Source organism: Symphalangus syndactylus, chromosome 14 (genome assembly GCF_028878055.3).
Source record: "Symphalangus syndactylus isolate Jambi chromosome 14, NHGRI_mSymSyn1-v2.1_pri, whole genome shotgun sequence".
Taxonomy (NCBI): domain Eukaryota; kingdom Metazoa; phylum Chordata; class Mammalia; order Primates; family Hylobatidae; genus Symphalangus; species Symphalangus syndactylus.
In genome coordinates, this window is record NC_072436.2 from 49,742,866 (window position 1) to 49,756,434 (window position 13,569).

The following is a 13,569-nucleotide window of genomic DNA, read 5'->3' on the forward strand; positions in this document are numbered from 1 at the left end:
CAAGTATAGTGTGGAAGGCAGGACTACGGAATAGCATCTGATGATAAAAAGTGTTGAAACAGATGGCCGCTGTCCACAGCCTTGAAAGCAAATGAAAAGCTGCAGTCTGTCCCTGGCTAAGCAGGGTAAGTGACGTAACATGGCTGAGGAGGGAAAATGCAGTGTTAGCCAGGGAAGGATTAACTACATGAACCAAAGCAGGAGTGGGTCCCCACACATGCTGTAAAACATGCAGTACCCTTTCACTAAAGAAGCCTAAGGAATCTCATTCTCAGGAAGTGTAGATTGACAGGAAAACCAATGAACACTGTAGAATGGTATCATTGTCACCCTTCCCAGACCCGGAAGCAGAAACCAAATGACACTTGGGATCACTTCCAGGTCAAAGGTTCTAAGAAAAACAAGCTTCATCAACTTCACCCTGTAGGTAAATTAATCTCTCGCCTGGTTGAACACAGCTTTAGAGAAGTCAACAGCCTCCTATGAGTCTAGAGTCAGGTGTTACAGGCTCAACTGGTTTAACAGCTGCAAATTTTGAGAGACTGCTGTGCTAGTGTTTGGGGCTCAGATTTAAGGTATAGGTAGGATTTACGTACTTTAAGCAGCCAAGCCTTCTTCAGAAGAAACCTGAGCGGCATGTGGTAAGACGAGCATGTTTTTGTTTTGAATGATTAATGCTCATTTTAAATAGTATCTCCTATTCCTGTAACTCCTCCTCTCCTTAGAATTTAAACACCCCGCCCCCCCACACACACACACTTTGGTTGTAAAATGAATGTTATCACATCAAAAAATTATCCCTTTCCTCTGTCTTCCCACATACATTTTTTCATGAATACTCCATTTTATGAATTATTGCAACTATGGTGATTCATTCATGTATTTTATTTTAGTAAAAGAGGAACAATTTTTCCCTTCCAGCCCAATCTGCATTCTTCCCCACCTGCTACGCTCCCTATGCCGTACACGCTAAGCCAACCTCACCACACTCCCAGAGCCTCATGTCAAAGGCGAAAAGATTTTCTTTTGACAAGTAAGCTGGAGGAAATATCTGATTTTATAATTGCATGGTATTTACACTTAGAAGTCCTTCAATTACTACTTGGGGAATGTACTATACTAAAAATGCTAAACGAGATGCCGACTTGCTAAAATGGGATTAAGTAGCAGCTGTGATCATTTTAAAAAGTTAACACCAGCATTATATCACTCCCCAACCCCCGCACACACCTAAAACCCTAGAATTTGAAAAATATACATTTTGGATGAATAAGTTTTTTGTTTTATCTGTACTCATCAAGTGATAAAACTAAGAAAATATATTTTGAGATTCTATCCCATATACTGGACAGAGGCTTTCTACATATAAACATCTTGTAACATAGGAAGTCCTGTTTTACACATGAGAAAATGGGGGTTCCATACAACCAGGTGATTTGTTGTGGTTTCAAAGCTGTGACAGTGCAGGAATTTAGTCCCAGGTCTTTTTCCACCAGATGGCATTCCTGTTGTAAAATAATTCCAGAGACTCCCTAAAAACCTATTTTGCATTTACTGGGGAAAAGTTATCTGATAAAGAGAGGAAAAAGTATGACTTTTAAATGGTGGTTAGCACTGATTTTCCTAATGGTTTGCACATTAACTGGTATCATAACCAAAATGTGATGCAAAGCTCCCTGAACTTTTCCAGTGAGAAACATTCTTTCAAGTGGGGGCCGGTGGAGGGGCTGTGGGCTGGACGGGGCTCCTGGCCTCTGTGGTTATACAACTTCAGTTTGACATTGTGTACTTTGTCCTTAGTGTCAATTGTCATTTCTAATATATAACTCCTCTCTATCCCTTCCATTTGCAGATTCTAATAGGGCTTCAGATAAGCAATTCATAGAACTGCTACCAACAAAGCTCCCATTTTCTGAGAACCCGCTTTATGCTAAGCACTAGGCTTGTCATAATATATTTAATCTTTTTAATCCTAACTCTATGAGTTAGATATTATACCTATATAATGAGTAAATTGAGGCTGAAATACTTTGCCTAAGGTTTCACCCCAGGTAGATGGTGGAGGCAGTGTTCATAGTGGACTCAGACTGTAAGCCAACCCACCACCTGCCCCTTCTCCCCAGGTACTGAGAGAGTCACTTGCCCCTTAGTATTGCTGTGAGATAAGAAGGAGGCACTGACTGGGTGTCATCTCTGACCATCAGAGTTAACAAGCTTTAGAGCATGCATTTTGGACAGCAAGTTCACCAATTTTGCCCACCTTCTGGGTCAAAGGAAAAAATAAATAAAATCCGTTTGTAAAATGTAAAAGTCTATACAAAGATTCCCTTTATCATTTTTTGGACAGGTAAAGTGATAAGTTAATAGTGAATTGATAAGAAGTTAATAAACAGTTAATGATAAGGCTCACATTTTAATCCATTTCAGAAGCAAGTGAGCAGAGGGAGTAGAGTTTAGCTAGAAGGGAGTTAGGGCTCACTGTTAAGCCAATAGCTCCCCTCCCCTCCTCCAGCTCCTCCCCACCTGCTTCCCCGCAACAGGAAGAACCCTCTGCAGAAGGTCTCTTCACCTTGTTGAGGCCTGGGAATGTGCAGATGTGCAGGTAAGCTGTGGACTGGACAAAGAACAGATTCTCAAGGATAACAGCACAAAGTTTGAAAATTTTATTCGAAAATAAGTACAATCTATTGATCCGTGATGCATGCTGTACACGAATTTGGTGTTTTCATATACAAAAAAATTGGCTTCTGCTGCAAAATTATATAAACAGGTTTAAAAAACTCCTTCATCATTAACTAGTACAAACATAATTTATCAAAAATGTCATTAAAAAAATGGCTCAATATCTTTTCTTTTATTGCAAATAAGAAAGGCAAGAGAGGGAAAATATAAATCATGCTAAACCAGTTTTAACAACTGGTGATTAAATATTTTGTTGCATTTGCAAACTCTTCTTCAACACTTAGGGCATCTTAAAAAATGCCATAAAAAACTGCAAGAAAATCTAATTAATGTGGAAGGCATTAAAAGTTTTTTGTTTTTAGTTGGGACAATAAGTCAAAGGAAGTTCACAGGGAACTAGGAATGTGTCTTCTTCCTCCAGAATTCAACCCTTGGAAGATGGGGAATGACTATGCACTTTTCTGTTTGGATCCTCCTCCACCCAGGCTTATCCACTGATTCTTGTCCCTCCTTAAATTCCAGCTGCCATTCTACTTGTAATTCTTGGTCATCATCACCCCCACTCTCTGGCCAATTTTGTCACTAACCTAAATTTCCAAATTGGCTTGCTTTCTTGGCACTATGCATGCTGACACATTTTCTAGATGACAGACTAAAATAATCTGCAAAATTAAATTTGTAAAACATCCAATAGGCTTTTCAGGACGTGACATCCCTGCTCCATGGGCTTCTGGCGGTAGTCTGTGTGCCAAATGAAAGCTAGGCCCTGTCTGTTGGAACAGCAGCTGCAGAACAGCACTGTTCCTTCAAGCAGGCAAAGCGGGCCCAGGAGAAAGCAGGTGGAAAGGCAAGAGTCAGAGACTTCAACTCAATGTGTTTTTGTTTAGGAGGAAAATTATTATTCCAAATAAAAGTTTGTGTTCACCCATACTAAATATGAGAAATATAAAAACCAAAACTCCGGTCCATGTTCATACAACTCTTAAAACTGTATTTGTGTCCTGCAATCGGTGGCATATACATTTGGCTTTGTGGTTTTTCAGGGTTTCTCCAATTATTCTGAGGCCTGCCATCCCATTTTTTAAAATATGTTTTCTATACCAAAAAAAGGTGCTTTCATTTTTAATGAAAATGAAACATTTTAAGAAATGTTTGCCTCTAGGGAAAGAATAGATGAAAGTAGAAGAGTTTTTCATAAAATCTAAACACAATTTTTGAAAATTCCAACATTCAGAAGTTTGGAATTTGGTGTCTTGAATAAAAGCATTCCTAGACTTGGTCACTTCCTAGCAAAATGTCATTTCTTCTCACAAATGTGCTAGTGTGGAGTGAGGGGGGACCATTACTGACCTGAAATCAAGTACTCAGAACACCAGACTAGAAGCCAGAAATGGAGGCTCAAGTCCTAGGTTCAATAAAACTTAGAGTGTGATTTTTTTAAAAAAATAGGTCACTTTCTCTATACCTAAAATTAGAATAATTGCAAAAATTAAATAATTCGGGAATGTTTTTAAACATAAAGCATTATATAACTCTATGTTACATGTGCAAATTGCTCCTGGAAGGCAGTGAGGGACAGACAGCCACCCACAGCCTCTCCCTCAGAGAGCAGCAATTCCAGCTGGAGAGAGACCAGCCTCCCTGACGTGCTCACCGCCATCACTGCAGTGGGCCTGACCGGAGAGAGAGGGCTGGAGAGGAAGTCGCCTCTTAGGGAAAGTCTCCCGGAGACTGTGGAATTGGACGATGTTCTGAATTTCGGTAAAATTCTGATCAGCTAGAGAAAATGCGAGAAGGCCTTCCAGGCAAAGGAGGAGGAAGGGGGCAGGCAAGAGCAGAGACAGAGGAGTGCTAGGGGCAGGTGCCATGGCCACCAGGCCAACCTGGGAATTCACACAGTGGGACAGCAAGGGGAGGCTGGAGGACAGGGCAGGGAGGTGGGCTGGGAGTGACATGCTGGTGGGAAAGCATGGGCTTCAGCTCCTGAACCGGTGGAGCCCCCAGGAGGTGTTTCAGCAGGTGCAGGATGACAGAAGAGCGGCATCATGGGAAGGATGGTTCACGCGTGGGCTGTGCAAAGGACATTGTGGAGGGAGGAAGCCACTAGGGAACTGTCCCTCCAAAGACATAAAATGCAGGATAATAACCAAGGACAGGATGGTCATGCCAGGGAGGAAAGCATTAAGAAGTGGATCAATTCCCTGCTACTGTTGCTTTTTTAAGTTCTCTCTCTCCTGTGGAAAGCTAAGATGACTTCAAAACTTTGGAATACTGGAGAATCCCTTTGTTCATTGAAGTGAGTTTTCAAGCTCTGTAAAATAAAATTCGGTCTTTGGAAACTAACTTCTGGCTGGGGATGTGTATGGAAAATACAAGCAGATGGAAAGTTCTCCAAGAATATGTCTCCCTTCCTCAGTGAGGTGTCAGTCTCACTTTGCCTGCAGCACCTCTCAGGAGAGCCGCTCCAGGGTCAGTGACTCTACAGGGTCCCCAGACGAGGCATAGCCCTGCCCTTGGGCTGTGGATGACTTAACAAAGCCATCTGTAGACAGTGGCTATTTCCTTCTTGCCCTTTCCTCTAGTTTGCTGTCTTCATGCCTTTTCTCGGCAGTTCAAACATTCAGAGAGGGCATTTATTGCCCTTTTTTTGAGATGGAGTCTTGCTCTGTTGCCAGGCTAGAGTGCAGTGGCCCGAACTCGGCTCACTGCAACCTCCATCTCCCCGGTTCAAGCAATTCTCCTGCCTCAGCCTGCCGTGTAGCTGGGATTACAGGCGTGTGCCACCATGCCTAGCTCATTTTTGTATTTTTAGTAGAGATGGGGTTTTGTCATGTTGGCTGGGCTGGTCTCGAACTCCTGACCTCTCGTGATCCACCCACTTCAGCCTCCCAAAGTGCTGGGATTATAGGCGGGAGCCACCACACCGGGACTATTGCCTTTTTAAAAGATCTTCCCAAGCCCTCTACTCTGAAGTGCCCTGGCCTGCTATTGACATCATGGCTTATTCCCTTAATAATCTGATTCCAGGTGACCTCAGGGATAAAGGATGATACAGTTACATTCCATGAACTCTGCAAGTCAGCATGAGGCACAACCTGGCCTGCAACGCCATAAGACAGGAGGCACCTAAAGAACTCTTGGCAACTTCTCTATGCTACCCGAGAGGCACGTGAGCCTCTCTTTGCAGTTTCTCCTTAGTGGCCGGTGACAGTAACTGGTGTTTAGATGAAGGTGACCGTTGTTGGACTGGCATGTGGTACCTGACGTTCTTCCAGAACCTTGTCTTTGCAGACTGTGGTCCCTGTGTAAAGTCCCCTGACCAGCGGATAGCCCCATGTTTCTGCTTAATGAATTTAATCGATTCTGGCATTTTCTCATAGTCTTGGATTTTCTCCAGCTCAAGCAGGACAACTTTAATTCCATCGTGAACAAGAGCATTATACATGGCTATTTGCTCTTCAGATGAACCACCCAGCCAGCTGAAGCCTGATATTTCTCTGACTAAAATGATAATCAGTCTTCTGCTTTTCTTTACGTTTTCATTAATGACCTCAACAATGTCTGAAAAACAGGAAACACAATGGAGTAAGTAAAATTCTATCTATCATCATTCTCTCCTGAACCAAAGCCACACGAGGCTTTTCACAACCGTATGGCTCCTAACGCCTTTTTCTTGCCTTACCTAAAATTAAAGGAGTTTCCCATGTTTTTAATTAATTAATTTCAAGAGACAGGCTCTTGTTCTGTTGCTCACACTGGAGTGCAGTGGCGTGATCTTGGATCACTGCAGCCTCAAACTCCTAGGCTCAAGCGACCCTCTCACCCTGGCCTCCCAGGGTTGTGCTGAGATAACAGGCATGAGCCACTGCAAGCCTCCCATTTTATAGACTAACTCAAAAATTGGCCCTCAAAAGACAAATATTTCATTTAGAACTCAGAAAACTTTGTTGGAATTTTAAAAACTTATTATTCAATCATTTGATCTCTACCACTCCTGTTTTATTGTATCAGTTGTAAAGCAATTGTTGGGTTTAACTAGTCATTAAGTTTTTCAAAACTAAATGAAAATCACTTAATTATTGCTCTGACAAAATATGAGAGAAGTAAATACTTTGCATTTAATAAATGTAAAAATCATCATACACTTCTGAAGAGGTTCTTAAAATTGTGAAACATATACCCCTATGCCACGATCTTCTAGAAAGATGGAATCCACATTTTACTAAGTATTTTTACAGCAATAAGCCTTTACTTTGTTCCATCACACACATACCTTCCCCAACGTAGTCATCCCTTCCATAAATAAACAGCTTATATCCACACTGTTTTTCCAAGACCTCAGGCAAGACTTTAAACACAAAAATATCACAGTCAGAGGTAGACCCTTCCCCAGCGGTCTTTGGATACAGTATATATGCGTCATAGGTCTTTCCATCTGAAGCTAAAGGAAAAACATAATGTATTTAGAACGACAAGGCAAAAATAAGAGATTTGATAAAGTCAGTATCACAAACATTCATTACACAATGAACTATTCATCTTTTTTTGTACAGTGGCATGACTGAAGCAGCAATACCAAAAATATAATCCCTTTAAAAAGTGTTCATCTCTTACAAGGTTTCTATTTCTTGTGTTTTACTGCAAATTTGTTCTTCTATTTGGAGGCTGCCCCATATATTCTTAGTAGAGAGCCATCCTTAAAGTCTCCCTGTTCTCATCTTCTTCCCCAAAGGTCTCAGCCCTGAATTCTATCCATTCATTTTGTTTTAGATATTGTGGTATTCCTTTTTTTTTTTTTGCAAAGTTTAAACAAAGGAGCGAGAGAGAACCTCCCTGATGCATGAAGATCTAGTCATTTCATTTCTTTCATTAAGGTATGATCTATGTCTGTCCTGTTCATCACAGAGCAAGGCCTCCCAATGGCTTGTGCATAACTGAATTTATAAACAGATGCTCTAAATACCTGTTTATTCTACCAATATGAATGTTGACTCAAGAACTTAGAAAACAATGATATTCAGCCTAATGAGTTATAAAACTATAATTCTGTGTAAGAATAACCAGTATTCTTGTATATGCCACTTTTCATTTTAGAAACCCTCTTAGTAAAAACCCTCTTAGTCATCTTTCTACATCTCCTTACTATCCCTTATCTCCAACAAGAAATACTGCATGGAATACAAAATTATACCTTTTATTGGGAGAAAATCATAGCAGGAATCCCTGTACCAAAGCACAATGTCAATCTTGAAGATTTTGTAGATGAAAAGAGAACACACAATTATGACTGTCAATGTGACACATATACCAATCATGTGCTTCTGGAAATTAGTGACTATAGCAAAAAAAAAAGGGGAGAAAAAATATTAGAACCAAAAAAATAAAAACTTTGAGCACAGCAAATTAAATATCTTCATCTCAGAGAGCCCATATTTGGGAATGGCCTGCATTCAGACAGTATTAACTCATTCATTATTATCACTTTGTAATGGATACTAATGTACAAAGCAATCTAGTATGGATTATATAAAACTAAGGTGCATTCTATGAAGTTTCTACCTAAATAGCATAATATACAATAACATGGAAAAAAAATACCAAAGACCATAGGATGGAGCATTCCACAGTAAAACAGGGAAAAGTTAAAATCACTCAAAAGCCTACAAAAGTTCCCTGAGGTCAGAAAGTCCATTGGGTAAAGCTAAAGACTGGTGGAAAGGGAAAAAGGTAGAGGCTTAGGGAAGTTTCACATTTCCACATTCTCCTGGCCTCCTTCTCTACCTAGTTATCCAATAATTAAAGAGGAAGTTGGAGAGCAGATGCAGTAGGTGATGGGGAGGGGGCTAGAGAAGAAGAAAGAGGGAAGAAAAAGAAAGTACCTTCTAAATATCAGGAACCATATAAGCATCCAGAAAAGGGAATCTAAAAGCTTTATTTACTTTTCCAATTTAGATGATTTGGATATAAAACAGAAATCAAGTTATACCATTTTCCAGACAAATATCCAGTTGGCCCATATGATAGTTCACATTTACGGTCTTAAGTACTGTCGCTTCATACAAGATCATGATGTCTGCAGTAATAATCCTCCAGATTTATTTTTCTTATTTAAGACCACCATGACTATACTTGTCCTTTACAGTTCCCTATGACTTTTACAGGTGTCCACAAAAACACACCCATACAAACACTGACTTTCACTTGCACAAATACTGCTGAGATTTTGATTGAAATTTTTTGGAATCCATAGATTCATTTGGGGAAGAACTGACATCTTTATAATATCAAGTCTTTCAATCTATGAACATTGTATATCCCTCCATTTAGTTCTTCTCTAATTTATCTGAATATTTTTTAGTTTGTATTACAGAGATCTTGAACAGGTTTTGCTAGATTTATTCTTAAGTATTTCATGATTTTTGATGCTACCGTAAATGTTATCTTTTAAATGTAATTTCTATTTGTATGCTGCTAGTATTTAAACATATATAGAAGTTAATTTATAGAGTCTTTCAGATATTCTTCCATGCATGCAATTATAATACCCTATGTTTAATTAAACCACAAATTACCTTAAAATGTTTCACAAATACTTTCAATATTATGTTTTATTATACCAATTCATGAAACCCAGTGACTTCTGATGTCCTCTTTGAAAGTGGATATTTAGTCTTACCCTATGCATCATCAATGTAGTCATTTACTTCAAAATATTCATTGTATATTCAAAATATACAATGTACCAGATCTAACTTGCCATTAGCTGTGGAAATAGAATGATTACTAAGATAAATGGTTGCCACCATCACAGAATCTACAGTTAAGTATAGAAAACTAAGTACCATAGATCCTGTGACATATGGTGCTACAGAAGTACATACAGAGGCCCTAACCTCCTCTCTTTGGGCCGAGAGCTGGGTTAAGAGCAGGCAGCAGGACAGAAAAGCTTCCAAGAAGAGAGAGTTAAGCAGAAGAGTAAAAGAGAAATAGAAGTTACCCAGGTAATGAGGAAGTGAAGAGTGTGCTAAGCAGAGGAAATGGCATTTCAAACTTCAAGGTCATGGAATCTTACTAAATCATGCATTTCAATTAGTTTGTTGTTTACCTGGATATATTAACTGGATATATGCTGCATCTATACCATGTGTATTCTTGGCGAAACAGGTAAATGGATGTTTATAAAATCTACTTTCAATTTCTGATATATTAAGCACTGTGATGAGGGTACTCCTTCTTTTGTTTGCAGGATTTTCCACACTATTCGAGAGAGAGAGTAAATAAACTTGTGTAAGTAAGTTGCATCAACTACAAATAAGACCTGTATGCCCTGTGTATTTCCTTATTTGTGACAAAATTGCAGCCGAAATAATCACCCTGCCCAATCACAGTCACAACCTTCAGACTGCTGGCAACACTAATCTGAGATTTTATAACCCCAAGACCACTGTCAGTAACAGGCTCAGTAGCAGAGAAAGCAAAAATAAGTACCACTTCCAAGAAGAAAAATGTAGACAAATGCATTGTGTTCCCCATGGGGCACAGAGGAGATACTAAACAAGAGGAGATGGGGGCAGATGACAAAGTGCTTTGCAGGTGTTGTGAAGGAGAGGTCATGGGAAGCCAGGAGATTCTTGTCCCATAGATGAGCAGTAGGAAACCAGCAGAGGCTTTTGAGAGCAGCAGATTGCCTGATTCTTGAGCTCATTAATGAGTCTCTTCTAAGCTACTTGAGGAATATGAAGAATAATGAAAGATAATTGCTTCGTTGAAATGTTGCAACATGTATAACGTAAGAGAAAGGCTTCTAAGTGGTCTGCAATTTGCACCGCAATGGCATGTATTTTTTACCTTAAATGTACAAGATCTTATAAATTCTACTTAGCTTACAAAAAAAAAAAAAGGCAGCAAAGGGTTAGGAGCAACTAACACTTGCCTTTAAACTAAACCAACAAGGTTACATAAAATGTCACGTAGGATTTAACATCAAAATGTGAATAACTCTTAGCATACATACCTGTAATAGTCTTCCCCTAGCACTGGGTCATCTTCATCAATTACTGACCCATTCCACTTCCAGTAAGCAATGTCACTCAACTGGCCAGTGACATTACAGATCAATTGTATCTGGGATCCTGCAAAGAATGTATTTTTAATCTTAATATTAATTGACATTTTCTGATCTATCTAGATTAATAAATGGCTATTGAATTAAAATTTTAAATATAGAAATGCAAAAAGAAAAAGGAAAATTACCCTAAACCCACCACCCAGAGAAAACCACTATTAGTAACCTTATGTATCTCATTCCTTATCTTCTCTATGAACATGTGCAGTTTTTGAAATGGGGTCTTTTTGCCTACTATTTTGTAATTACTGTGGATTGGGAATTTGGGCCCACATGATTTGTCTTCCAAAATAGACTCTGTCATGGCTGCTTAGCACTCCCTAATACATATACCCTATAATTAACTTTTTTTTATTGATGAACACAATTTCCTAATTTTTCGTTATTAATATTTTAATGAACATCCTTATTTGTACACATCCTGAAGTATTAAAATCTGGAAGTAAGATTGAATTAAAGAAGCATATTTTAAAAGCTAACCCCCTCTCTTTAGTGAGGGTGTATCAGTCTACACTCTCTCCAATAGTGTATGTGAGCACAATTTTCCCCAAAACCTCCAGATAACAATTGTTTTGGTTAGACATTGCCTTTTGAGAGAAGAAAATGTCACTTAAGTTTTCATCTACATTTCTTGAATTTACGGTGAATCAACATGCTTTTTTTCATTAGCTTGGTGCTCACTGGCCTTGCTTTTTAAAAACTGTTATCCCTCTATCCATTATTTAATTCCGTTTTTTAAAATGAGACAGAGTCTCGCTCTGTCACTCAGGCTGGAAGTGCAGTGGCACAATCTCGGCTCACTGTAACCTTGTCTTCCTGGGTTCAAGCAACTCTCATGACTCAGCCTCTTGAGCAGCTGGAACTACAGGCGTGCACCACCACACCCAGCTAATTTTTGTATATTTAGTAGAGACGATGTTTCAACATCTTGGCCAGGCTGGTCTCAAACACCTGGCCTCAAGTGATCTGTCCACCTTGGCCTACCAAAGTGCTGGTATTACAGGCCTGAGACACCACGCCTGGCTGGATGCATGCTTTAAATTTCCGTTTTTCTGAGATTAATATTCAGGGTTTTGGTTTTTTTAGTTTTTTCCTCTCTTATAAATTCCACATATTTTCAAAGTTTTTCTAAGATATTTTATGGACACTTCTAAGACATTTACTGGTGCAAATGGCATTTGTTTTTGTATTATGTTTTCTAGCTGGTTATTGCTAAGCAAGTCTTATATTTTAGAACATTAATTCTAAATGTTAATTTGTTATCTGACTAATTTGTACAGAATTAATTCTAGTTTTTCCCAGGAATTTTCTTGGGATTTGTATGATCAGGAACCAATAATAAAAATGTCTTTTTTCCCTTGTGGTAAGCATACCTTGTTTTTTTCCTTCAATTGCATTAGTAGGCACTTCTAGACTGTGTTCAGTAACAGTGGTTACATGGGCATCTTTGTCTTGCTCTTGGCTTTAGTGGGAAGGTCTATAGTATTTCACCATTAAGAATATTAGTGACTATTGGCTTGCATTGATGTTATTTATTAAGTTAAGGAAATATCTCTCACCTCCTATTTTTCTAAGTCATTTTAGGAGTAATGGTATTGGATCTTATTGCCTGTTTAACACCCTTCAAGATAATCCTATGACAGGGTACTATATGCTTCTGATCCACTGTCAATATAATACATTAAAATAATTATTTCCTAATTTGAAGCTTGTTTTTTAGATTGAGAGATCAATGCAGCCTAGGCATCAGAGCTCTCAATTACACACTTCTAGGGCAGGCATTTTCAATAGGGGCTGTGGCGGCCAGCAGGGCAAAAACTGGTTCTTGGGGAAGAGGCAAGAAAACCTTAGATATTACATGGTTTGTGGTACTCCAAAGGGCCACAGTATGTCAGCAGATATAAAAGATAACTGTGGTACTGAAATTTAAAGACAGGAAAGAGAATTAGGCGGAAGAAGACTTTTTAGACTTTAAAGGGGAACAATTTAAAACAAAAAAGATGGTTGAGAAACATTGTTCTAGAGCCTATTGGTCCATATTTAATTTTGAGTTTTAACATTTTTGTTTCTATCTAAGAATGTCTTTCTACCACCTTCCACCATAAATAACAAGTACAGAATTGGCCAAGTACAGAATTCACAGATCACAAGCATATACTTTCTAACCTCTGTATGGTTCTTGACTGCTGTCATGCAGTTACTATTACAGAAGACAATTCCAAGGCCAGCCTATTTTGGGTCCTCTGATACAAAGAACCACTTTTTCTCTCTGGATCAGTGGTTTCCAATAGAACTGTCAGTGATGATGGAAATGTTCTATATTCATGCTTGTCTGTACAGTAGTCACTTGTCACTTGTGGCTATTATGCCCTTGAAATATGGCTAATGTGACAGAGGAACTAATTTTTAATTTAACTAAGTGAATCAATTGACTTAATTTAATTTTACATGTCCATAACTCCGTGTGGCTAGTAACTACTGCACTGAACAGTGCAGAGCTAGATGCTTGTGGGGTTCTTTCTTTACTCTTGAATACAAAATGTTCACTAACTTGGAAAAGTACTTTTCTAGAATGAGTACCATCTTTGGGGCCTTACTCTTCCCACTCAAAGCTTGGATCTGGTCATAAGAAATCCAGTCCTGAAACTGTAACAACTGCTGATGTCTGTCGTACAATGATCAATTCTTCAGAAGTTCTTTAAGATGTCAAATACAATTTTTGTTTAATTCAGAGATAAGTAACACCTGCTGTATTGATTCAC

The 13,569-nt window shown here is 38.9% G+C and overlaps 1 protein-coding gene and 1 long non-coding RNA gene across 8 annotated transcripts in view; one reads left to right on the forward strand and one right to left on the reverse strand.

The window, feature by feature from the left end:
- Positions 1-426: 426 nt before the first annotated feature.
- On the forward strand, positions 427-10,499 carry LOC129462245 (uncharacterized). The gene is made up of 3 exons (XR_008650807.2): positions 427-641; positions 2,513-2,602; positions 9,929-10,499. It is a non-coding gene; the product is annotated as an uncharacterized lncRNA (long non-coding RNA).
- Positions 2,641-13,569, reverse strand: part of IL1R1 (interleukin 1 receptor type 1) — a 75,664-nt gene continuing 64,735 nt past the window's right edge. For all 7 annotated transcript variants that reach the window (XM_063616789.1, XM_063616793.1, XM_055242047.2 and 4 more), the window contains 5 exons: positions 10,697-10,814; positions 9,788-9,939; positions 7,874-8,017; positions 6,956-7,123; positions 2,641-6,243 (listed from right to left, as the gene is read on the reverse strand). In XM_063616789.1, the coding sequence (XP_063472859.1) occupies positions 5,837-6,243; positions 6,956-7,123; positions 7,874-8,017; positions 9,788-9,939; positions 10,697-10,814 (989 nt within the window). In that variant the 3' untranslated portion in view covers positions 2,641-5,836. The remainder of the gene's footprint in view (positions 6,244-6,955; positions 7,124-7,873; positions 8,018-9,787; positions 9,940-10,696; positions 10,815-13,569) is intronic.